At 39.6% G+C, this 26,541-nt stretch overlaps 1 protein-coding gene across 3 annotated transcripts in view; it reads right to left on the bottom strand.

The window, feature by feature from the left end:
- SLC6A6 (solute carrier family 6 member 6) overlaps window positions 1–21,260 on the bottom strand; it is a 54,632-nt gene extending 33,372 nt beyond the window's left edge. The window contains exons 1-3 of one of the 3 annotated variants that reach the window (XM_032211915.1): window positions 21,054–21,260; window positions 8,944–8,979; window positions 3,831–3,896 (exon numbers count right to left, since the gene is read on the bottom strand). In XM_032211915.1, coding sequence (XP_032067806.1) covers window positions 3,831–3,885 — 55 coding nt within the window. In that variant the 5' untranslated portion in view covers window positions 3,886–3,896; window positions 8,944–8,979; window positions 21,054–21,260. The remainder of the gene's footprint in view (window positions 1–3,830; window positions 3,897–8,943; window positions 8,980–21,053) is intronic. The other 2 variants (XM_032211916.1, XM_032211917.1) reach the window with 2 other exon arrangements.
- Between the last annotated feature and the right edge of the window lie 5,281 nt (window positions 21,261–26,541).

Raw genomic sequence — 26,541 nt, 5'->3', positions numbered from 1 at the left:
ATTATTCCTATAAATTTAACACCAACAAAGCCACTTGTGAAAGGAGGATTAGAAGCTGCTGCACCACTACTAGAAGGTTCATTCATATATGATTGTCTGAATAGAGCCAGTATATTCCAATAAAAGAGAATATCTGTAGCTCAGGGTTGTAGAGCCTTTGGTGCTGACATAGTTTCCTTGCAGACATTTCTTTACCTTACTAAGTAATATCATCAGTGCTACTCAGCTAGTATTTCCTAAAACAGCTTTCCACAGGTGAAGCTGTATGTATATAGCCACTGTTAAATCTACAAGAATTACTTTAAGAATGATGGCTGTTAAATACAACTGTCAGTTCTTAAATGACCACAAACCATTTTCAGTCTTCAATTAACAACCCCTAGAGTGAGCTTACTAAAAACTTAATAACAATTATTCACACTTACCCACTAATTTAAAATTACATCATTATTCCTAATACAAAATGGTGAAGTGTTAACTCTGTGCTGCAGCACAAATTCTCAGACAGCAATCTAAAAACAAACTCTCAAATTATCCTTTTTACAAATGTTAAGTTTGAGAGATTAAAATATTTTTTAACAAAAAAAACCCCTCCTTTAGAAAAAAAGATAGTAATGAGCACAACTTCCTAACTTGTCTATTGTGTCCAGGTCAATTCCAGATCTAATGTTCTCTCTTCAATTATCTAGAAATAAAATATAATTTGTGTCGCATAGATGGGTAAAGAAAGAAAAACACTCAAAGCACTTTTAACATTCATGCAATAAGTCTAATAAGAACAAATACAATTAGCTATTCTTTGTATTCATTAAAATGATAAAGAATTAAAATAAGGGAATGAATTAGAAGATAATCCACTGCAAACAGGATTGTTATGTTGCTGATCACAGTAAGAAATATAATTAATAGTGAGCTCATATGCTTCTATAGAAAAGATTCTGGGCTCTGCCCTGGCATTTCCAAGTACTGCTTTTTTTTTTTAACAGCAAGACAAGTTACCAGAAGGATGGGAACATAGAGTAAAAAAAGACCATAATGTTTCTACAGAGAACATGCTACAAATTATATACCGGTAAGCCTGCTGTTATAAAAGCTGACATGGGACTACTTGTCCTTTTCCAAACAAAAGAAATAATAGCTATGATCACTGATATTCTCAGGAAACCAGAATTTCAACAAAATGGCAATACTGATATGAGGAAACCATGACACAAATTCTGTGCTTCCATGCTTGCACCCCAATATTTGGCCCAATTAAATGATGTTATTCGCACCATGATGTAATTTAACCATTTGTCTGCACACTCCCACAGATGCCTACTGCTACCGCTATCTTTTGCAGATAATCTTATTTTCCTTATAGTTTATAATGTACTTTATACATATATATGGTCTATATACAAGTATAATGATATATGTCTTCCTCTTCTGATAGTCATTGAAGAATTTCTATAGTAAATTTATCTGAACATGTCTGGAATGAAAGACATGTTCTCACCTTACATAGCTTTATTCAGATGTTGTTAAAATACTGTATTTTCCTGTATCTTAATTTTATGTACTAATAAAACATTTTCACAAGATAGTATTTAAGATTGCAAATGACTGGCAACTTCTTAATTATTCCAGGTAGCTAATTAACTGCACTTTTGTTCATCGTTCGACCCCCTGAGGGGAGCGGTGGAGCGCTCCTGCGCTGATTAAGGGCTTCCCCCTGATAGGCTGTCCATTTAAAGGAGCCATGCCAGTTCAGCGTGATCTTTGTTGCCTGGTAGGGAGATCCTCATTGAGTGACCGTTGGTTACTCACTTGTGACCTAGACTGCATGCTGCCCCTGAGGGCTAATGGCAAACACTGCTACCTCCGCCTGGGATTCTGATGATAGCCAGGTACTCATGCAGCCGGAGGCAGAGCAAAGCATGCATTAAATCTATATTTGCAAAGTCCACCGGAACACAGGATAACACAACAGTCCAGTTGAGAGAACTGAGTCAATAACTGGGGATTACCTGGTGACATGGACGTGGCTTAAAGAGTTTATCGGACTCAGTTCAATCAATGAGAGGACGGAGTTAACCCATTCTGGATACTCCTCCACACACTATGGACAAATACAGTTATTTTGGCTTACTATGTTCTGCAAATTAAAGTATATTTTTAAAAGGGCAATTTATCCTTTGTTTTCAACAATGGTGGAAACACTACTAATCCTACAAAGATTCTCCTTAATATTATTTCAATTTTTCTTTTTCCAGTTCCAGCTGAGTTCAAATAATGATTTTGCCATCATTATTTATATTTAGTTAGTGTTAATTGCACACAGGCAATTTGCACTCAGTAAGCATGCAGTTAATTTCCAGAGTATACAAAGCAACCATTTGTACAAAATCCCTCTGCTATTGTACCTGAGAATGTACATTACCAGGAAATGGAAATATTTATAGTTTCTTAACTGTTTTGTTATACAGTAGAAGTAAGAGCTGCATTTGCCAAGCAACATTTTTGTATAAACAAAAAAACTGGAATTAAAATCTTAAACACTAATATTTTATGCACATAAAAATAAACCAATTTTCTTAAATAATACGGAGCTTGAAAGAAAGGCAGAAGAAGAGGAATAGGAGACAGACAAGTTATATGAAATAAACACAGTTTTTGTGGAGTTCCCTATTGCTTTCCAGGAAGCCAAAGTATTTTCAATTCACATTTAAAAGGAAAAGTATGCATATTTTGATTGTATTCTTATAGGAAAAATTGATATGAATCTGAATAAAATTACAATTTTTCCACCACAAAAATTAGAGGGACTGAAAGAGCACTTTTCTACTTTAAAAATCATGTATTTAGAATCATTAATTTTGGCAGAAAATAAGGAAACATTAAAGCATAAAAAATTAGTCAGATATCAGAAAGAAACTCTCATCCTTCATTAATAGTGTATCCTATGAAATACTTCAGACAGGTGTCTCGATTAAAATATAAGTAACTTAATATTGAGATTAATCTCTAAATAATTATGGACTTCAGAACAATTGAGTTAAATTTGTTCTAGAGCAAGAACAGTAGGCTCTTGATGACAGTTTTAGATAGATCTGAGGATGGAGAAGAGATCTATTGCACCACCTTTGGCTAACAGTTATGATATCCACAAATGTGGTCCTATCTGCATATTAATATATATTGCAAAAGCTATCTTCCAATTCTTCTCTTTGGCTACACTAGATCCCTCTAGCAGTGGAAATATTTGCTTGCTTGGATAATCTGAATCTCTGCCTTTAGTTAATAGAGTTGTGTCTTCACTTTTTTAAAAATAATAATAATAATTTGGGTTTTTAATTGTAATTCCTCAAAAAAGACAACAAAAACGTTTCAAATTTCTTAAGATTTGCCCAAGAAAAATATATTATCATGCAAATGTGTTTTGAAGAGTTATGAGTGAGCAATTAAAAACAAGCTAGTCAATTTCAAATCGAAATAGCCATTTGCCTAGATGTCTTTCTATTGCACCCTATCTCTGTACATCTGAATAGCAGAAATGGCTATATATTTTTATACAGACAGTAAAATTATGAGAGCCTGCAAGGCTAGGTAATTACAGATCAGTGTGTCGCATTATCATGATGGAAGATCGATCGTGGTGAAACATTTGTGTGAATTGAGAACTGGTCCTATCAATATAGCACATTTTGGAAAAACAGAAAAGTACTTAAAATGTTCATGGAAAACATTCCTAAATTTCCCAAATACATAATACAAACAAGGTCTCAAGCTCTCTGCATCAGCATGCCTCCCCCACCATTTCACAAGCATCCCACCTTAGCTGCACTCACCAGTCAGAACGTCTATCCCCTCCGCAATGTGGATGGGCAGGGCTGGTTCCTCCATAGGGTAAGACACTGATAGAAAGTAATGAATGTTGGTAGTATTTGTTGCAGCAAATGAACACAGAAAGATGGATCCTTCTGAGCATTGCAATTAAAAATAATATTGGTGATGACAATGAGCAATCCACTTCCCCCCTATGGAGTTGCACTTTAAGAAACACTGAACTCCAGAACTGACTCTGATGAGTCTCTCACTATAAAAATGCAATCCTGAGGACCCTAGTCTGGGAAAACCTACTTCTGCTGGGAGCTAAAGGCTTCAGTATACCTGGACCCAATTGAAGAGTAACAGGGATACAGAGCTTTCTTAAAATTAATTATTACAAAGCAAAATGCCCAGAGTCACTTCGATAGTGTGAATGGCAGCATATAAGTTTAATAAATAAAAATAAATAAATTATATTTTCTCAAGTTATTGTATCAAACATAAACATTTTAACAAGCCTAAAAGTTGACAATATCCCTGTGTAATTTTCCAAACTCATTTATTCCCTGCTTAAAAATGTATGCCATAGCAGTTCAAAAGGACCCAAAGAACTTAAGTCATTTATATTGAAGAGACTATGAGCAGGAAGAAATATCTATGTGAAATATTACCCTATATGGTTGTGCGCATATACAGAACTAACAATTGGCATTTCCAATTTGATTTTCATTACCACAAGGTACCACAGCAATAATTTTGATGTGCTGTATTGTTTGCAGTCCAAGATTAATTATATATGGGCTGCATAAATTGAATCTTTATACTGTTTTCTTGTTTGCTGATGCATTACTTCTGATTCACCAATTATTGTTATTAACAATAACAGACCTGTATGTAGAATATCTGCCCTGCGCTGCTTTCAATAAAATGTTTGCTAAGATGTGCTTCCAACATATGCATCTAAACACAAATAGGTGAGGTGTAGAATTTTTGAGGTGCATTTTAATGCATATCCATTTTAACATAAATAGGCTGATATAGACTAAACACTATAAATTTGCTTGTGATAGCTCTCTTCAATGATTTCATTAGCTGAACTGGGTCTTTTGGCTTATGTAGCCTTTACATATCAACAGCATCTTGCCTTGTAGATTAAAGAATTTTTGTTATGTCTGCAGATGAGATAAAAATGTGCTATTTGAAATGCAGGGTTCAAAGATACTGTACTGTGACTCTTAAATATAAAGACGACCTATTCCAGGGATAAACATATATTTCACAGAATCCTACAATTCCATGAAGACAGGTTTCTTGAGAGACTAAGTGCAAAAAAATAATATTATATATAACTCAAATATAGCCTGTTTTTTATTACTAGAGTTTTTTCTCTTGATCAAGGATTCTGGGAATTTTTAAACTAAGGTACTGCAACTTGCAAATGCTTGAAAACTGCTACTCTATTCTGCCTGCTAAACCTTGAGATCATAAAGAAAGGAATGGGCTTAGCAATATATGCCTGCTAGATATGTACTCCCTTTCACATTAGTTTGGTTGTACATCATCCAGAATCACTTTCTTGTGAATGGACAACTATATAAATGAGACAAATAAAAATAAATAAATATCCCTAAGACTGAAGTTTCCATCTTCTATAATGACAATTTCCAAGGTGGTTTGAAGGCAGTAGGCAAATGAAACTATAGAAGCCTGTTTATTTCCAGGTTTGTGATAGAGAATGTGAATGTGTATAAAAAATATTAAGAAAAGCCAGCACACTATTTCTGCATCTCCCAAGGGCCTCATAGAAAGCAGAAAAGTAGACTACAACTTTTCTTTTTCCTTCCAGCTTTGTTACTTGGCATACTTATGTATAATACTCTTCCATCTGACAGCAGGCCCTATAAGGATTTCATTTGTCTTTTATAAAATAATTTTAAAACTCTGGCTATGAATCATAATAATTGGAAGAAGCCATGCTCAGTCTGAGTCAGTGCATCAAGGCATCCAATATGAACCAAGGAACTAAGTTTCTATTTTAAATTTGCAACTGGTTTCCTTGAATTGCTGACCTAGTCTTATTATGATATTAGTAAATACAAAGCATATGAAATGGATGTATCACTGCTTCCTTTGGCTAAATGATTCTCTTTCTCAGCCTACTCTAAATTAGTCTAATTAATGAGTATGTGCTCCGGGCAGATGAGAGGAGGAAGTAAAAAGAAACTATTGTGCTTAGTAACATTGGATTTGCCCTTTGCATGTTTCTTTAACGCCAGTGCTTTAACGCCATCTAAGGAAGCAAATCTAAGTTAAATTCAAGAAAATTTGTCTATGCACACACCCTACTATCTACCGTACAAGAAAGAACAGATTGTGCATACTGCCATGATGTTAATTATCTACATTCTAAAGTTCTCACTAAGGTTACTGAGAAAATCAGCCAGTTCACTTTCCAGACCAACTAGAAATTGTGATTAACCTATCCTGAAGGAGAGAGGACACTTTCTTCCACCAAGATGTACAGAGACAATCCTAATAATGCACTGGCTCAGTTTAATTTACTATGTACCACAGGCTTTGGGTACAGAACTTGGCATATACTCTCCTCCTCATATCTCTGCTTTGTAGAGTCTATTATTATCCAGACTGATAAAGTTGGAACTGAATTACAGGAGAGCTCATTTCTCCATTGCAGTCTGTTCAAAAACTAGTGGATTTGTACAAGAGCCTTTTTAGGTCATTCCACAAGCCAATGAAACAAAATAAACAAATAGAGACCCTCCCCCTCTGTTCCTTCACTGGTAAGTGCCAACGCCTTCGTGACGGGGGGGGGGGAGCAATGATAGGGAACAAGCAACTTTCTAATTTTATATCATGAGGCCAGTGCTATTAAGAAAAAAAAAGTCGTCTTTATACCATTAAGGGAAATGGTGTAAAAAGATAGAGATGCACTATTTTAGCTTTTAACCCCTCCCTCCTTCTTTCCCTTCATTCAGTACTATCACTAAAAGTTTAGTGGTTGCTTTGCAGACTACACACTAATACTATGCACACTACTTCTATGTGGAAACTCCCTTGAAATGGTGTCAAATGAAGGCAGAAGCTGCCTCTGCACATTCCAGAAAATGGCAGTGGATGGAAAACCAGAGCAGTAGAGAAGGGCACAAACCAGCTTCTGTCATCCAGTTCTATAGTTTGGCTAACAGTGGACCAGGTGTACATTTAATCTATGGTATGACAGAGCAGAGCCAGGGAAGAAAACCTTGTTTTTGTATTACAAACATTTATTTTGTATAATACCTAGAGAATACATTGTATGGACATTTTATTATTATGAACCACAAATGCGTAATCAATAATGTAAGAAAGATGAAAGCTCCTGCAAAAGGAGAAAGCTCTCCCTTATTACTTCTCCCATTGCATGAATCTCCAAAACCCAAACAGACTGCCAGGTTGAAGGAAGTTGGCAAATACATTTCTCTGCAAAACTGGTAGTAGCCAGCACAGTAATAATTAAACATAAGTGTGCACTCTACAAGTTGCTTTTATTCTTAAGTCAAGTAAAACTTTAGCTCCACAAAAGCAAAGAACCGTGTTACAGAGAAGCTTTTTGAACGATTTGTTATGGAAATGTAAGTTACCATTCTTGCTAATGAATTAATTAAAGAAAATGAAAAGCAACAGAATTGTTTCTGAGTTTGCCATTATGTTAGGGAAGGTGCACATACAAAATATGATATAAATTAAGAGCCTCTATACCACAATTACTGTCATAATTTTCTTTTTCAAAGCCAATTTACCTTTATCAAAGGAATATATTTAAACTTAAAAGAGAAATCTTTCCATGACTGAGGTACATATGAAGCATTTCCAAATACATGGCTTTTAAGTTTGAATGCAAAAAGCATTCTCAAGAAATATATGAGTGTATTAGTTATAATTTTCAAGGGAAAGGGCAAAATCCTATGGGTTCACCTACACATATATAGGGTCCCATGAAGAAAACGCTTCACAACCTGTCAAAATGTACGACTAAGCCAAAACTGGCAAACAAGTGTGTTAATACTTTATGGCATCCCACATTGATTTTTGTGTCATATATTTTATATTCCAAGCCACAAGTTAAAGACAGCTTGCTCTGTTTATCAATAGGGTCATTTGGGGAGCTTTTTCATCTGAAGATCAAGATAAATTGCCTTAAATAAATATATGTTTACCACAGCTTGGTGTTTTGTTTTCTCTAGGTGCAATGCAAAATAAGCCACTGAACCACTCTCTAGCACAACCTTGTGGTGAGAACATTATCTGTTTACACAACAGGTCCTACCTTCAGCTTGCCAGATGTTAGCTATGTTGTGATGCTCGTTAACTGTGAATCAACAGGCTGAGTATAGTTTACTGGGTGTTATCTATTTAGGGAGGTTGCTAAATGTTGATATATACATTATATAATATCATAAATTATAGAAGGAGCTGTGGAATATTACTTGAAATCTTATCCATTTAAGGAACCTTGCAAATAGAGTAGAACCTAAAAAAACAAAGCATATCTTAGCCGAAATTCTATGCTGACTTGTTCTATTACCATTGAATAATGTCTTGTGGTGCAATCTTGAGAAAGTTTATTCAGAATTAAGTTCTACTGAAGTAAGTATATTTAGGATTTCAGCACAACCTTAAGATGTTGGTTCAGAAATAAGTTCCTTTAACATTTACTGGGTCCTCCAAATATATAAATGGGGCACACTGGATTGTAACTTTAGGCAATAAACACACACACACACATATACTGGTTAATATGAGGTATGGTGAGCTGGTTATCTCAGACTCCAAAATTGGGGAATGTTGTGGAAATTATGTGTAAGATATGAGTGATCTTCACCCACTTTCTGATTATGACTCAGTTTAGGTACATAGGCATGAAAATCGCTAGACTTTGACCGGGCAACATGTTCTAATCCATATCTGAGATCTGAAAATATTGTTTTGGCTCCATATCATGGATGTGTATGTTGGGGATATGGATTTTATTATCTTTCTATGAGCAGATGATAAACATCTGGATTCTGAATATTATGGCTAATATTGGCTAATATTACAATGTTTTTATTAACAAGCATAAAAAACACTTACATGAAGAGGAGTATCTCCAGAAAGGATTTTCTCTTCCTGTTTCAGAAAAAGAAAAAATAAAAATAAAACAAAACAGAACAAAACAGAACAGAAAAGGACAAAGCAAAGCAAAGCAAAAGCAAAGCAAAGCAAAGGAAAACAAAGAAAAATAATGATGCAAACGAGGGAAAAACAAATGAAGATCCTTTGGGCATAAGTAAGAAGTGATTTAAGGAACAACTAAAGATTGTAAAACCATAATTTTCTCTAATCTCCTACTTTAATGTAATATGCCAGCATGAAATTCTGGAAAGCTGCTTCAAAATTAGATTGATTTCAAGGTGAAAACTGTGAGTGAACAGTTATTTCCAATACTGTACTACCTAACATGATAGGTTCCCCCCCCCCCCGCTTGCTTTGTGTGACCTTTGTTTTTACAAGCTTTTTTCTAGAACGGAAAGATCTAGACTACAGGAAGGTATCTTATTCCAGATTAATTCATCCATTTCATCTAGGACACTGGTTCTCAACCTGTGGGTCACGACCCTGTCACAGGGGTCGCCTAAGACCATTGGAAAACACATATTTTCAAAAAAATACGGAAAACATAAAATAATTATATGGTTGGGGGTCACCACAACATGAGGAATATATTAAAGGGTCAACCTTAGGAAGGTTGAGACCCACTGATCTAGGAGTATCTATTTCTGACTGACAGTGGGCTGATAGAGCCTGTTTAGTATTAAGAGTTTTTTCACAGCACCACCTGCCTGGTTGCAGGCACACAGTTTGGCTTTTATCCCCTGCTTAAGTACAGGTGGTCCTCAACTTACAACAGTTCATTTAGTGACCGTTCAAAGATACAACGGCACTGAAAAAAGAGTCTTATGACCATTTTTCACACTTAGGACCACTGCAGCATCCCCATGTCACGTGACTTACATTTGTGGTCTCCCATTGTGGCCTTCTGACAAGCAAAGCCAATGGAGAAACTAGATTCACTTAACAACCATGTTACTAATTTAAGAACTGCAGTGATTCACTTAACCACTGTGGCAAGAAAGGTGGTAAAATTGGGGGAAATTCACTTAACATCTGCCTCATTCAGCAACATAAATTTTCGGCTCAATTGTGCTTGTATGTTGGGGACTACCTGTATTATTTAAAAGTTGCATGCCAACATATTTACAGCTTCTTTCTAGTTTACCGGGATCTGTGAGGGAAGCAATAAAGGTTTCAATCTTTTGTCAGGGGTCCATTTGAATAAATTATACTCCTGCTTGGTCTGTGGAACGAATACCTCTTCAATTCCACTCCTCCTACATTACCAATTCTAGAGGATTAAGACAGAAAAATTAAAAGGCTACCTGAAAGACAGAGATTGGCATAAGAGATTGCTTTTCAGAATTACAAGATATGTCTCAAGAATTCTGTAGGCTAATAAAATACTTTTTACTTTGCTCTCTTACATTCCATAGTTCTGTGACCTACCTATGAGTCTACCTTCTCCAGTATGGCTTCCAAAGCCCATGATCGCTGAGAACAACCAATTTGTTATCCTTCATCTCCATTTCCTACAAACTATGCCTTCAAAAGTAGTCACCAATATGCTACCTTAAATTTTATCTAAAGCTGATGTTCTGACTATATTTTAAATGAGCATAGCACAGTACTGCTTTCCGATGTTTCTGTTTCTCCAAATGCCATTTAATATTTAGCACATAAGATATCATACAAAAGGAAAATAAATTAAGAAATAAAATAATTTAATTATAAATTAAAAAGAATTTGAACCAAGATTAGTTGAAACTGTAGTTCTCTTCTCATAAAACTGTCAATTCAAGTTCCAATCGATGGATAACCAAAAAGATAAAATTCCTACCTTGTATACTTACATGTTACTTAAGAGAATCATGTATCTTGTCATCATTACAAGAGTTTCACATATTATTTAACACCATGCTTATTGCTTACTCCTAGCACAAATATATATGTAAAGGAATAAAATTCAGCAGTCCATAATTGCAAGAATAAAATTGACCAAAACTTACTATCAAGAGGTGCTTCATGAACAACATTGTTACTACCATTTATGTAGTGCCCTTTGCATTATAATCTAGCCTAGAAGTATGTTTCTAACTATCCATGCCCTTTTAACAAACAACTCCTCAATAAATCTAGCTATGAAACTAGTTACATATCAACACTGGATAGATAATAAAGTTTATTCATGACCTCAAATGGGAGTTGAAATCATAACTTATTTGTACATACTGAAACAAACAAAAAGTTAAAAAGTTATGATATTTAGGTAGTTACTTACCAAGCACATCTAAATTATATTAAAGTAACCAAAATATTACAATCCCCAAGGCATGTCACAACTTTTGAGCAACCCCTAATGTTTGGAAATTTAAAGTTGAAAAATTTGACACATCCTAAATAGGTCTCTGAGCTAATTCATAATATTCAGCCTATGCATATGACTGAGAGAACAAATAAATGAAGTAAGCATAGTAAATTCATTGCCGATATTGTAACAGAGCTTTTTACAAGATAATCCTGGATGTTTTATAATTGTTCACTGAGGATATCAACACACATACCCAAGCTAAAGAAAAGTGTAAGCTTCTTATATGAATAATCCCAGCCATGATCTAAAGATCCTTCCCATGCTACCTTTATTATAGGAATAGACTGGTTCATTTCTATAATGCTCATAGTTCAAGAACTGTGAACTTGGCATAATGAACAGAAGTAATTAGCTCTAAATTTGTGCAGTGGTCAATAGACCCAACTCTTTTACTTGTATTTTCTACAAGCTAAGCAGCACTTGGGAGATTTGTGAATGAAGCCTTTATATCTCTGATCACCTTGAAGGAATGAAGATGCTGTGCTTCCCTGTTTTTGGCTGAGTAACTGGCATAAATGTTATGCCAATATTATGAAGAATGATGACTATAATTGAACTATCTGAGTAAATGAGCCAGCCCTGTATTTTCTGATTCAGTTGTTTTTCCACTTCACTCCCTTTTCTTCATCCCTTTGAGTTTGGTTCCTTGCCTTTGACCTATGGTTTGCTCCAAAGTTCATGCCTTCTCCTGCCTTCCTCTTATCTTCTTTCCTCTAACTCTTCCCTTCTTCTCTTCCTCTAACACAGTATGAGATAAGAGAGTAAATAGTAGTACATAGTCACATCAGCAGGCATTGTCTCAGGTTTCTTTGTGCCATTCCGCAAGAGTACAGAGAATTCTGATTCAAGGGTTGCGATTGGTATAATGATTGCTGATGTCACAAACACACTGATCCCCCGCCCCGCAAGCAATCTGGTTCTAAATAGTAACCATGGTGCACTGGAATGTAACTCTTCTTGGCAAGGCTTAAGATTCTCAAACCAAACTATTATTTTGTCCTCATTTGATTGATTGAATTTATTTGCTGCCCATTTCACATTGAAGCAATTCTGGGTAGCTTACATCATTTAAAAAAAAAATTAACAATAAATATTCCTAACTCAATAAAATTACAATACCATCAAAGTAAAATAATGGACACAGGAGGGGAAAGGGGTGAGCTGGATCCGGGGGCAGGAGGTGGGTTGTGGGATTAGCTTTTAATTAATCAATCACCTCCACAGTGGTGAAATTAAAAGAATTTTTACTACTGGTTCTATGAGTGTGGCTTTGTGGGTGTGGTGTGGCTTTGTGGGCATGGCAGGGGAAGGATACTGCAAAATCTCCATTCCCATCCCACTCTGGGGCCAGCCAGAGGTGGCATTTACCGGTTCTCCAAACTATTCAAATTTTTTGCTACCAGTTCTCCAGAACCTGTCAGAACCTTATGGATTTTACCTCTGCACCTCCCGTGTGATGCTCTTCCAGTGGGACCATAAGCCATCTGGTAGAACCAGGTCTTAAGGCTTTTGCTGAAGGTCAGAAGGATGGGAGCAGATCTCACCTCAGGGAATAATATTCCAAAGGGCAGGAGCCATTGGCACAGATTCTTCTTCTCCTGGGGGTCACCAGCAGAAATTCTTTGACTGATAGAATCCGCAGTATGCCCCTTCTGCGGATGGGGCAGGCAAGTCCCACTGGGGTGAGATGGTTCCTCAAGTAACCTGGATCCATGCCAGAAAGGGCTTTAAAATCTCAAGTCTGATGGTAAGCAATTCAGGAAAAGAATAGAGTGCTTTTCAAAATTCAGGAAAATATCTTCCTCAGGCACATGATCCCCAAATCCAGAGCCAAATTTTGCTGCTCCTTTCCAACCAAAACTAACACAGTAGGCAGAGTCAAGCACATATTTAAGGCAGGCACCCAAGTAATCACAATAGTGGAAATGATAATGTGCATGACATCATAAAACAAATCTTGCCCTTTTGTGCTAGCAATCTGGCATTGAACACACAGATGTAAGTCAAGTGGTTTATGTTTAGAAGTCATCATATACATTTCATCACTTGTTCTCCCACCCCGTAGTGGATGTCCATGCATTCTTATTGTGGTTTCTTGTATTGATAGATTATGTGCTATAAGTTGATGTCAACTCTAAGTAGATAAATTATCTCCATGACAATTATCCCCAACCTGGGACAGTTACAGTAGTGATGGGCATACCATTGGAAGACCTGAAGGATCAGGTTAGGGAGAGACTGTCATAAAATCTATCTATATAGTTGCTAAAAGTTGGCACCAACTTGATAGCACATAATACTGGGTTGCTTTAAGTGTTTTTAAGTAGAAAAACAAGATAAAAATATTACCTATTTATGACACATGCAGCACAGAAGTAGCTTTACACAGTCTTGTTCTCATTATTCCTTGAGGTAACAATTAGTCACTTTGAATCTACCATGTTTTCCCGAAAATAAGAGAAAATAAGACAGGGTCTTATTTTCTTTTGCCCCATGAAATATGGCCTTGGGCTTATTATATAGGGGGAGGACTTATTGTTTTAGGGTTGCCGGGCAGCTGCTCCCTTGCGATCTGAACTGGCTCCCAAAGAGCCGGGCACAGCCTCAGGGGCGAAGCAGCCATGAGTTGACCATGCTCATGAGCAGCCGCCTGGCAAACCCCCTCTCCAGCCGGGCAGAACACCATTCACTGATCTAGGGGGTGTCCCTAAAGTGCCAAGGCAAGTGGCACTCTGCCCACTCCCCAGTTCCCGCAGCTTGGCACATTTGGGATACCCCTTAGGTAGTGCATGGAGCTCTGCCTGGCTGGAGATGGGGATTGCGCGAGCACCTGTTCTGCCCCCACCGTGCTCCAAGCATAACTTCTTCTCCGGCTTCCAAACTCGAAAACTCGGCTGCCGAGTCTTCCAGCAGCGGCCGCTCTAGGAGTGTGCTCTATGGTTGTGGGCTGGCTGCTGGAAGACTCTCTGTCTGGAAGACTCTGTCTGGCAGCCGCCCCACAACCATAGAGCACACTCCTAGAGCGGCCGCTGCTGGAAGACTCGGCAGCCGAGTTTTCGAGTTTGGAAGCCGGAGAAGAAGTTATGCTTGGAGCACGGTGGGGGCAGAACAGGTGCTCGCGCAATCCCCATCTCCAGCCAGGCAGAGCTCCATGCACTGACCTAGGGGGTATCCCAAATGTGCCAAGCCGTGGGAGCTGGGGAGTGGGCAGAGCGCCACGTGCCTTGGCGCCTTAGATCAGTGAATGGCACTCTGCCCGGCTGGAGAGGGGGTTTGATGGGCGGCTGCTTGTGAGCATGGTCATCTCATGGCTGCTTCACCCCTGAGGCTGTGCCCAGCTCTTCCGGAGCCAGTTCGCAAGGGACCAGCCGCCCGGCAACTCCCCCCTCCGGCCATTCACTGGTTGCCTTTCCCCAACCTAGTGGTATTCCGAAGGTGCCAAACAACATGAGCGCCTTCCCCCAGGCTCCCATGGCTTGGCATCTTCAGCATACTGCTAGGTCGGTGAGTGGTGCTCTGCCTGGATGGAGGGGGGGTTGTTCAAGGGGCTTATTTTTGGGGGTGGGCTTATATTTTTCCCATGCGAAAAATGTGGCAAGGCGTTGGTTTCAGGACAGGTCGTATTTTCAGGAAAATACGGTATTAATTGTTAGAAATAATTATTTAGTTATCCTTTTTCCATATTTACAAGGCTTTATAATGAGATAATTTGTTAACACTTAAAAGTGTGGAAAAATAATTTCACTTGACAATAAAGAAATGAATATTTAGTAGCCATGATGCTTTTATTAAATTTCACATCTGGTCTACTTGTTTAAGGCTTTGAACTCTGATCCTACCAGGTTTTCCCAAAAACAAGACAGGATCTTATTTTCTTTTGACCCCCGAAATATGGCCTTGGCCTTATTATCTTGGGGGGGGGGTGTTGCTTATTGTTTTCTGGCAGGTGGCAGGTAGGGTGGGCAAGAAGAACTCAGATCTCTAGGCGGCTCTGCGGCAGTGCCAGAACACGGTGCTGATGAAGCAGATGGGGGCCACCCTTGGACAGTCTTAGTGCCTCCGTCCACCCGGCCTGCAGCAGGTAGGGCACCACCAACATCCTCACGCTGCTGGTGCCCACAGCCATCCCTGTGCATTAGCACCCAGAAGAAGCTGCTTTCGAGGTGCAGGAAGGTGCCACCTCATCCTCTGGCAGGTAGCGGAGATTTGCTCTTCCGACCGAGAATAGGCAGGTTGCAGGAGCCTTTGCCCCACTCCATCCCCTGCCACACATGCTAACCCCCAAATCGCACCCTAGTGCATCTTACTTTTCCAGTTCCATCACATTCCTCACTGTTGTGTCCAGGGAAACACTTTGTAAAAAAAACCTTCTCGCGAGCTCGAGAAGTTTGAAACTCGCAAGAAGATTTTTTTACAAAGTGTTTCCCTGGACACAACGGTGAGGAACGCAATGGAGCTGGAAAAGTAAGACACACTGGGGCACAATTTGGGGGTTGGCAGATGGGGCAGGGGATGGGGTGGGGCAGAGGCTCCTGCAACATGCCCATTCCTGGTCAGAACAGCAAATCTCCACTACCTGCCAGAGGATGGGGTGATGAGAACCAAGCACTTTCCTGCACTTTGAAAGTGGCTTCACCCTGGTGCTGGTGTGGGGACTAGTGATGGCTGTGGCCACTAGCAGCGTGAGGGTGTTGGTGGTGCGTGACCTGCTGCAGGTCAGGCGGATGGAGATGCTGAGATTAGCTGTGGATGGCCACCATCTGCTTCATCAGCATCACATTCTGGCGCTGCTGCAGAGCTGTCTGGAGATCTGAGCCAAGAGATCTGAGCCCAGCGGTGGCGAAAAATGTTTGGGCACCGGCAGTGTGAAGTCCCTGCCACCGCTCCACAAATCAAAATGGGGTGCCAGCGGGCTGGAATTCTGCCTGAACAGGAGAACCAGGGGTGAGGGCGCCTGGCCTCCTGAAAAGCTGAGGGAGAATCCCCCCCACAATGCCTGACCCAACTGCAGAGGGTCACCACGGGGGCATGGAAACTACCATAGCCTTCCCCGGACAAGGTCAGGTTCATGTCAGGTTCATTTTCATTTTGAAAAGCCCGATTGGGCTGAGTATCAGGACATGTCCTATTTTCGGGGAAACACGGTAGGTTTTTACTTCCCCTTATCTCCTAAATCTGCCTTGTCTCTCCTTTCTTCTGTCTTTCTCATCGCTGGTTTTTTGTTTGAGATACAGTAAAAATAAGTGAAATCTGAGTTTATTTTGGGTAAGTAACAAAATACCTGAATGTTTACATTTTAAAAAAATAAAAACAAAGCATGCAATCCTAGATATGTGCTACTGATTTTGCAATATCTGGCTCAATTAAGTCACCATGAAGTTATAAATATCAAATCAGCAAGAGCCAGAGTTTTTTATTTTATGAAATTAAAAGCTAAATCAGAGTGTAGAGTACCAAACACAGCAGAACTTTAAATCATTTCCACAAAATAAACTTCCATTTATTTATATTTTCCAGTTTAAAAAAGCATTTTTGAGACAACTATGACCTGGATAACTGAGAATCTCCACAAACAATAAACTTCTGTGTTCATATTAATTTATTGGCTGTGCTAAAGGATATGTGATTAAAAAGTAACTTTCTACTAAAGTGCCCTACTTATATATGTTATACATAAGCTTCAACAATGATCTACAACTCTTTTTCTCCAAAAGCATAATAAATTGCAGTAATCCTTGTTGATGCAACAGACAAATGAAAGCTTCCCAAGATTGTTTCTTCCATTTGTGTTGTGATAAGAATTTTGCCTAAGATTTCTAGAAGCCTTCCTAAAACATTTGGTGGGCACCAAATTGAGGTAGATTGGTTAAAAATAAATTTTACAGATGTATTTGTATTAGTGCTATCTCAGTGAGAACAAAAATAATTTTAAATTTTCTTTTGGAAATTACAAGCAGAATTTTCAGACAGAGGAATTAGGAAGGCTTAATGTTTGTGACATTATGACAATCAAGTTAGTGGATAAATATATACAAGTGTTTACAAACTTTCAAGCAGTTTATGGAGCTCTAATACTGTGGAGATATGGATTTTCAACAGCAAGTATACCATTCTTTCTTAATTGGACTGGCTACCTGTTTTGAAAAGGTAGTATGCTAGACACAGACCAGCCTTTGAACATGGAATATTTTAATGACTACTCAGACAAATAAGGGTAATGATGTGTTAGAGAAGAAGAAAATAATTCTAAGTTATTCAAATTCGCAAGCCAATCAACCGATGAGATTTTCAGACTAGAATGATCTAATAACCGTGTGTGTGTGTGTGTGTGTGTATGTGTATAGTCACGTTTAAAATTGACACAGGACTGTTCTAAAAAAAGCATTTCTAGCTTAGTGTACTTTAGTTGCACTTAACTCCAACTTCAAATGTATCCAACAAACACATAGAGTGAAATAGTAGAAGACAATTGTAGCATATTTATAGAGATATCGCCTATTTCCAGCGCCTAAGAATGATTCTGCCAATAGCCGAGTAGCAGCACATAATATAGAAAATGCTAGTCTGACATGGCTTTAGTTACATTCAATGCTATTCCACACGCTCCTATTCAAAAGTGCTACAAATTCTCATAGCCCAGGCAACCTGTGGCATACGTACTAAGCTTTACAATATTGCTGGGCATGAAACAAAATGTATCTTAGTATTTTACCTAACATTATGACACTTTTAACTGCCTTATAAAGAGGAAGAAAATTCTCACCTAATAAAAGTATTTGCATACTTTGCTCTCACAACTACCCAAAGGGCAAACTTCAACACCTTATATAATGAAGAATGGCATGACGGGAAAGGGATAAACATCTAATTCTGCTACACTCCTTCACTGATCCCACTGATAATCCTTTAAAGTTCATTTTAATAAAAATGAAACTCCATTAAAAGTCATGCATCTTCTCTGCATGCATCTTCTCTGCATTGTGAACTTTGCCCTGAACATAAGGCTGGTTATCTTCAGAGGTCTATTATTAAAACCACTCCTTTTATTATTATATTATTTAGCCACTCCTACTTCAAGCTCATTTTTCTCCCACATAAAAAAAATGGAGAGGTGGTCTAAAAAAATGAATATATTCCATTTTAACATGGGGGGGGGGACACAAAATTATGTTACCCTTAAGGATATTAGATTTTTTTCCAGCATGAATACCAAACAACGTCCCTAATTATTAAATTCATGATCAACTCATAAACTAGCATTTCTGATCATTTGTTCACTTCCTAAATCTCCATTCACATAAAATATTTTTTCCTTTCTTCTCTGTGTGTTATTGTAGTAAAATATAACAGTATCTTTGCCTTATTCCTACTGCTGCCCCCTACAGGATAGGATGTCAAATATTAGAGCTCATTTTGAAGGCTAATAAATAATATCACTTTGGAGTGATAAATTGCAGCAGAAGAAGGTGGTAAAGGAAAATGAAAAAGGGAGACCTTGGGGACCAGAATAGATTATGACAAAGAGTCATGGAAAACTTGGAAGAGGCAGCCAAGGTTTTTCTTAAAGCAATACTTAAAGCAGATAAAAGAATAATCAAATACGGAAAGCAGACAAAATGTGTTTACTGCTGCTAAGATTAACGACTTTCCCTCAACCGCTTTCACTTTTAGCACTTAACTTAAGCAAGTGGCAGCGTTATCATAGTATATATGATCCTCTCATCTCAAATATGATGTAAACATATTTTTTGTGTTGTAATATATAAAACTTCCAAGCAATGTCTACAGACGAACATTTTCAACAGCCTCTTTTGAGTTCTTCTACTGGGATAATTTTACCCAACCAAACACAAATACAAAGCTATATATATATACCTGATCGTGTCCCAAGGACACAAAGATTTGACCTAGAATAATGTGTAGGGGTTCCCCACCCTAAAATTAAACATTGTGTTTGTGTGTGTGATTGTTTGTGTGTGTGTGTGTGTGTGTGTGTGTAAACCTGGTTCATGTGAAACACCATTTTAAAAGATTATAGAACGTTAGCAAACTGCAACTCCAGATTACAAAAAGCCACTATCAACAAAACTGACACACCTATCTCACCTTTCTTTTTTTAATTCTGAACCCCCCCCCCCCCAAAAAAAAAAACCAACCGTCCAGCAATCTCAAAAATAATGATTTGGAAGTTCTACTGAGTTTTCTTCCCAAGGGTGTAGTATTACTACAACAGTAATACGTTTAAAACAAACAAACCAAACGTTTTCCAACCATCAGCTCCAGTTTTTGTTTTCCTTATTCCAAAAACGCGTTCGATTGGTAATGATTACCTTGCTCTCCAGTTAAGCAAAAGGTATAAAGGAAAAAATGACAACGTGCCCAACATGCCGTCTGCCGATCCAAATAAGACACGCAAAAGCCGTTTCCTCTTTTAGGTTCTTAATACGGAAATGTAGACGATGCCCTTTCGAAAATTCGCTCCACTTCCCTTTTGTTAACCTGGTTAAATACGAACGAGTATTTTTTTTAACCCGCTTTGAAGGCTGGCTTCCGATTCCAGGAACAAGCGAGGCAAATTCGTGATCACCTTTATTTACCCCGAAACACGTCCGAGATTCAGTTCTTGCCAGCAAAGTTTCTAAGAATACCCAGGGTGGTTCTTTTAGGTGCCTCTCTCTCCTCCAGAATATTTTTTTTTATAAAAAATAATAATGAATGAACGAATTCGCAAGAGAGCTATTAAGATGCGCAGGCAAAGCCGCGGTGGTAGCAAACGCTAGAGTTTGAATTTTCTAATTGCCGTCTGCTGCCTCGGGGTTTTTTTTTTTTCCCTTTTTGGTTTTTTTGCTGCTTTTTTTTTTAAGACGAGCCGCGTGCTTCGATAGAATTCAATCGCCCGTCGCGCGGAGGAAGAAGCGGGAGGAGGGCGGTCGGGGGAAAGAGGCGAGCACTTGCTCACAGATGTAAAGGGAGGAGGGGGGGAGAGAAAAAACCCACCCCACCGCACGAACGAAATAAATCAGACGGAAAGCGTTGCCACACAAGTGGCTAATGCCACTTCAATCCTCCCTGTGCATCTCTCTCTGCTTACGTGTGTGTGTGTGTGTGGTTGTGTGTTTGTGTGTGTGTGGTTGTGTGTGTGGTTGTGTGTGTGTGATTCCAAAGTGCACGTAAGGTATCGGAGGCTGACCGCCGGCGACGATGAGGAAAGAACACCCCCCCCCCAAAAAAAACAAAAGCCCTCGGCTTCACCAAAAAAGGCGCCCGTGCCCGCACATTTTATCAAAACGCAGACAAAAGGCAACCGCCATGCTCTAATAAGAGAAAAAGGGGAGAGGAAAGAAAAAAACGGGGGAGAATCGCTCGGAAACAAGGCGCGGGGAAAGTGCGGAGCGAAAGGCAGGCGCGAGGAAGCAAAGGCGGGCAATGGAAGGAAAGGGTCGTTTGGGAACCCGGTACAAAGAAGACGGGGGGGGGGAAGCACCATTCCTTGACGGAGGTTGGTTCGGGGTTTTGTTGTTTTTTCCACCCGATTTCTGGTGCTGGAATGGAGGGAATAACAAAGACGTGGGGTGGGGAGGGGGCAAGGGGGGGCGCCTCATATGCCTTGCTTTGTTCCTGGTTGCCCGAAAGGAGGGCGAGAAGGCGAGGCGTCGGCGGTGGTCCGCGCTCGCTTTCTCTCCCCTGCTCCAAAAAGACCGAAAACCCGCCTTGGTACCTGTAGCAGCTGCTCTTTTCTGACCAGGTAGCTGTCCAGCGTCTTGGCGTCCTCTACCTCCGTCCTTTAGGTGCTTCGGCGTGAGCGGCAAGGCAGACTAACAGCAATGGGGAGGAAGAAACGGTAATTTATAAGCGCTTTCTTCCTGACCTCTCGTGTCTGTTCTCTAATGAGCGAGCGCTGAGCATCACCCATCCTGGTGAGTGGAAAAACACCAGCTCCGCTTCAGCTTTGGCGGGGGGGGGGGGGAGTGGCGGGTTGGAGGGAGGAGGCAGAGAGGGAGGGGTCGACGAGAGTAAAAGGAGGGGCCAGTTTCCCTCAGCTCGGCGGAGACACAGGCACGCAGGGAGGGCGGGAAGCCTCGGCTGGCAGGCGGCCCGGAGAACTGCGAGGGGCGGAGAGGGGCTGCCAGGCACGAGGAGGTGGGAACAGCTGCCTGGCTAAGCCCCCGCCGCCGCCGGGAAGCGGGAAAGGGGAGCCAAAGGCTCCAGCATGTGCCAGGAGGCGGGAAACTTTCCCCTCGTCCTCATTAAGCAAAAGGAGAGCGGGCGGGCGGGGGGAGAGGATTAAGGAGCCCAGAAGGGACTTTCTTTCTTCTCCCAGTGAGACAGGAACGCGACTTCGCCCGACCTCTTGACTCTCCCCTCGAAGGGGAAGAGTTGGACGCACGAGGCCCTTGGCACGAGACGGCGTCTCTGGTCTAGCCTCGCTGGAGGCTTTTCGTCCTGTTTTGCTTTCCGCCCGAGTTGGCCCGGCCCGGCCCGAAAAGAATCGTGATATTTAGCATGGAATAAATAAGAAAGGATGTGAGTGCCTGTAAATCCAGGGAGGGTTGTCCCCTTCGCCTTGTTTACAGTGCCTGGAACTCACCTTCGTGCCTGAGTTTAGCTCAGCTTTCGATACTGTACTCTCTTCTTTCCGGCTTGATCACGTGAGTGGACAGCTGGACCATAAAAGAATGCTCAGCTTTTCAGTTATTGTTGCTTTCTAATCTTTCCTATTTGGCAAAAGGCTACTTCTTAGCTTTATGCTACCTCCTGGGGGACGGGGGGGGGGGGGTGTTGTAAGACTGAGAGGCTGGTTGGAGTTCGGCATTGGAAGGCTGCTTGCTGAAGGCAGAACAATCATGGTCACCGTTTACCTATTAATAGCATGTGTTATTAGTAGTATTATTTTGATGCCTTGAGTTAGCCTTACTCCTGGAGACTGCCTGGATAACTCACTACAGGGTTTTTTTTTCTTGATGAGGTTCTTTGGTTTGCTGTTGCTGCCTTCTTCCTAGGGGCTGAGACTGAATGACTGGCCCGAGGTCACCAAGCTGGCTTCATACCTAAGGTGGGGATAGAACTCATGTTCTCCCATTTTCTAGGCTGGTGTCCTGCACCAAACTGGCTCCCTGTAACAGCAATAGGAAAAAGGAATTTGGAGTCACAGGTTTCGCCTGGAATGTAGACCCACTGCAGAATTCAACCCTGGTGAATGTTCTCAATAACAAGTTCAGTTCTACAATCTCTGAAATTGTCAACTATTTTTTTTTACAAGTACAGCAAGTGTAGTCCACCCAAAAGCCCGAAGGGAGGGTTCTGGGTGAGAGGATGTGTGGCCTATAGGCATGAAATGTGTCATCTCTCATTTCACATGAAAATTTGAGAGCTAGTGGTTAAAGCACCAAGCTAGAAAGCAGTAATGTTTATGTTCCAACTTAGCTATGACTTCCAGCTGGGTGGCTTTGGGCCAATCACTTTCTCTTAGCCCAACTCACCAAACAGGATTGCTGTTGTGGGGAAAATAGGAGGAGGAGGGGGGTTGGATATATTTGCCTCCTTCAGTTATTCAGTTAGTAAAAATAATAAAGATGGGATGTAATTAAACAAAACAAAATTTTTGTTTGGAATCTTTCTTCACCAACTGCCCTTGTGGTCCATCAACCAGTGAAATAGGGGACATCTGTTAATCCTGTTAGCATAGTGTGTGTGTGTGTGTGTGATTTATAGAATGAGTACAGATGTGTCTTTTGAGAAGAGCCAGTATTCCATAAATAGGTGACCATCCCCAAATCTTTAGAGTTTAATTTCAAAGGTATTAGGTTGGGGAAAGTTGGTTTAGAGCATGTGATCGCGAGAAAGTTGAAGCTGAAATCAGAAAATATGGGGTGGAAGATACTCTTGTCTTGTAGCTACATTACAGTTTTGCAAACTTCTGCTTGGGGGCAAAACATTCATTGAACAGGGCAAGCAAGGAATGCTCCCACTGCCCACATGACGGTGGGCAGTCAATACTGTCAGGAATCTGCCCCATGTGGCAAGTCATTGAACTACAAGAAGAAAGACAGACCTTGAATTTCCTTTGTTCCTCAAGGTTCATAAATGTTTGCAGACAGAAAAAAACAAGAGTGAAATTCAGCAGGTTCTGACAGGTTCTGAAGAACTGGTAGTGGAAATTTTGGGTAGTTCAGAGAATCATCAAATACTACCTTTGGCTGGCCTCAGAGTGGGGAGGGAATGGAAATTTTGCAGTATCCTTCCCCTGCCATGCCTACCAAGCCACTCCCACAGAACCAATAGTAAAAAAATTGAATTTCACCACTGGAAAGAACTATGACTTGGAAGTTCCATAGCAACTGATTTTAGCAGGTTAGCTTGATGCAAAGAGACAATGAATCCCATGAACGTTGGTAAGCAATCTTCCACATAACTTGAGCAATAAATGAATGGTGCTTACATCAATTCAATGGTACTGTAATCATGCTTTTAACAGTCATAGATACAGGCAGACTAAGCTGAAAGGGAGATCTTTGGGAGATGGCTATGGCAGGAGGTAAAGCAATAGAATCCAGTTTATTAGGAAGAACCAAAATAAAATCTCAAATCTTATGACCTGGGACTGGATATGATCACATGCCCTCAAGTATAAATGCATTGTAGGGTTACAACTGAATACAGTAGAAGAAAGGGACAAATCCTTGACTCCAACTCTTATCTAAAACATTGGGCTTTCAAGCCCTCTTCAGTCACATAACTTGAGCCAAGATAAAAAGAGTTACTCTCTTTCAGCATAGTCTACCCCTCAGGTGGATGTTGTGGGAAAAGATGGCAAGAGAGTGTGCAATTTCAACACCCTGAGGAAAAAATGGAGTATAAATGCAAATAATGAGTAATAAGGTAAGGTGGGTTTTTTTTCGGTGCCTTTGAGTCAGGTTTTTTTTTATGTTGTTATTATTCCTGGCAACTGTCTTGAAAAGTCCCTGCAGTTTTCCTGGCAAGATTACAGAAGTGGTTTTGTATTGTCTTCTTCCTCAGTCTGAGACTGAGTGACGGAGTGACTGACACAAGGTCACCCAGCTGGCTTCATGCCTAAGGTGGGACTAGAATAGCTTCTAGCTTGATGCCTTGACTACTGCACCTAATGGACTTTTTTCAGGTAAGACTATTTAGCCTAATTCTTATACATATCGTTGTGTTTCAGAAAAGAGATGTTGGCCAACCTTTGGCCATTGCTTGGTCCCATTATTATTTTCTATCCAGAGTGCTGTAAGATAGTGCCCAATTCTAATAGCATAATAGCATTGGAGGTTTTGTTTTGCTTTACTATAAAAGGCTCAAGTAGAATGTAATTACGTTAGGCATTAAGACTCTGGAAGGCTTAAATTATGAAAGGCAAAAAGGCAAAAAAATAGCTAGCATCTTTCTGTTTGACTTCCACATCTACCAAATCTGTTGAAGAAATTAAAATTAAAAACAAAGTGAAATTTTGATTGGGAAACCTTGTTTATCTTTTTTATTATTTAGAACGTGTACAGTATATTTAAACATTAGATTAGCATTTGTTAAATGAAGTTCTTTAGCTATACACCTCTAGTACAATGATGTCTTTTTATTAGAGCCATCAAAATACTAATATTTCTCTGTAAAATTAAATCATACTGATGCACATTAAATTAACTTATTTGTTACTAAGGTAAACTAATTGGATATTCAATTTTCATTTTCATTGTTTTATTGGGTATTTTATCCACATATTGACTTCCAAATATTTGAAAACTACCGAGAAGGGATAAAATAGCTAACAAACAAGATTTTTTTCAACACTATAAGAAAAATATCCCCCAAATAATCCAACTCTTCTAAAAATGATGAAAACAAATATGCAACAATATACAACTTAGTACTTGATGCACTTCAACCAAAAAGGATCATTGAAATTCTCACCAACCAGGAACTGAATGAACACAAAGTGAGCAAATTTAATTGAGGAGAAAATGTCTGGGTGTCCCCCCAAAAAACTTTCCCTGCTTTTGCTCTTCCTTTTTCTCTCTTTATTGCAATGGAGAGGGTGGGAGAAAAATTAGAGCCAATGTGGAAATATTATACAAAAATGAACTGCCATTGCAGGAATTACATTATTTCCAGGCCAACTTTAATAGTACTGTACCCTCATTTATCACAAAAAGAAGGCTTTTGTTTGAAAAGACTTTCCCCTGATTAAAAGCATTTGTACCACGTGAATATTTTTCAAAAGGTTACACATTGGCACAATTCTGTAGTGAGAGCAGGTCAATAATTATTCTCAAATTATTTTTTAAAACCCATATTTTTAACTTAGGAATTTCCAGTTAATTGATTTGACTCAAGGGAGCTGTTACCATGGGTAAGTATAAACAGCTTTCTCAAAGCATTGTTCTAAGCTATCAATGGTTATTGTTTAATTTGAGCTACAATTGTTTACAGGTCAACTTAAAGATTCATCTGGCTTGGAAGTGGGCCCAGCACATTAATTATTTCTGGTTTTACAAAGATTTTAGCCTTGGGTTACAAAGATAGCATTCAAAAGGATTGTGCTAGATACTGTTTGATGAACTCTGTTTAATGTAATAATTGGACACCTCTACTTATTCCTTATAATATTTGTAATGATAAACCTTTCCTCCTCGCCACAGTCGCTTTCTGTTTGAACTTGTGTGTGTGTGTGTGTGTGTGTGTGTGTGTGTGTGTACAGACACACCAGGCGTCTGGTTAAATTGTTCCTGGACTGTAAGCCAATAGAATTTTTAGATTTCAAAGGCAGCAGCTTAACAAGACTAAGTAATAACTAATTAATTACATTTCTTTTGATTCTCTAAAGCAGTGGTCCCCAACCTTTTTATCGCCGCGGACCAGTCAGCCTTTGATAATTTTACCGTGGCCCGCTGAGCGCGCGCAGGGGTGGGGGGGCATCTCTTCCCTGGAGCCTTTGCGCACGGCCCAGGAGCTACCATTATAACTTTCAGGCAGGCCTTCCATAAAAATAACATAGAGGTTAGTCTTTCTTCATCTTTTTTATGTCTATTAAATTTTAATAATTAAAACACTATCAGGATCTAAAGCAGGGGTGTCAAACTCGATATCATTGAGGACCATATCAGGATTGTGTTTGACCCTGTGGGGCTGGGTTGGGCGTGGTCAATTTGACATCACTCGCGTTGTGGCCCGAGTGCTCTGGTTCTCCAGGA

The sequence above is a fragment of the Thamnophis elegans genome, chromosome 2 (assembly GCF_009769535.1).
Source record: "Thamnophis elegans isolate rThaEle1 chromosome 2, rThaEle1.pri, whole genome shotgun sequence".
NCBI lineage: Eukaryota > Metazoa > Chordata > Lepidosauria > Squamata > Colubridae > Thamnophis > Thamnophis elegans.
This window is presented reverse-complemented; position numbering and strand designations above follow the sequence as displayed.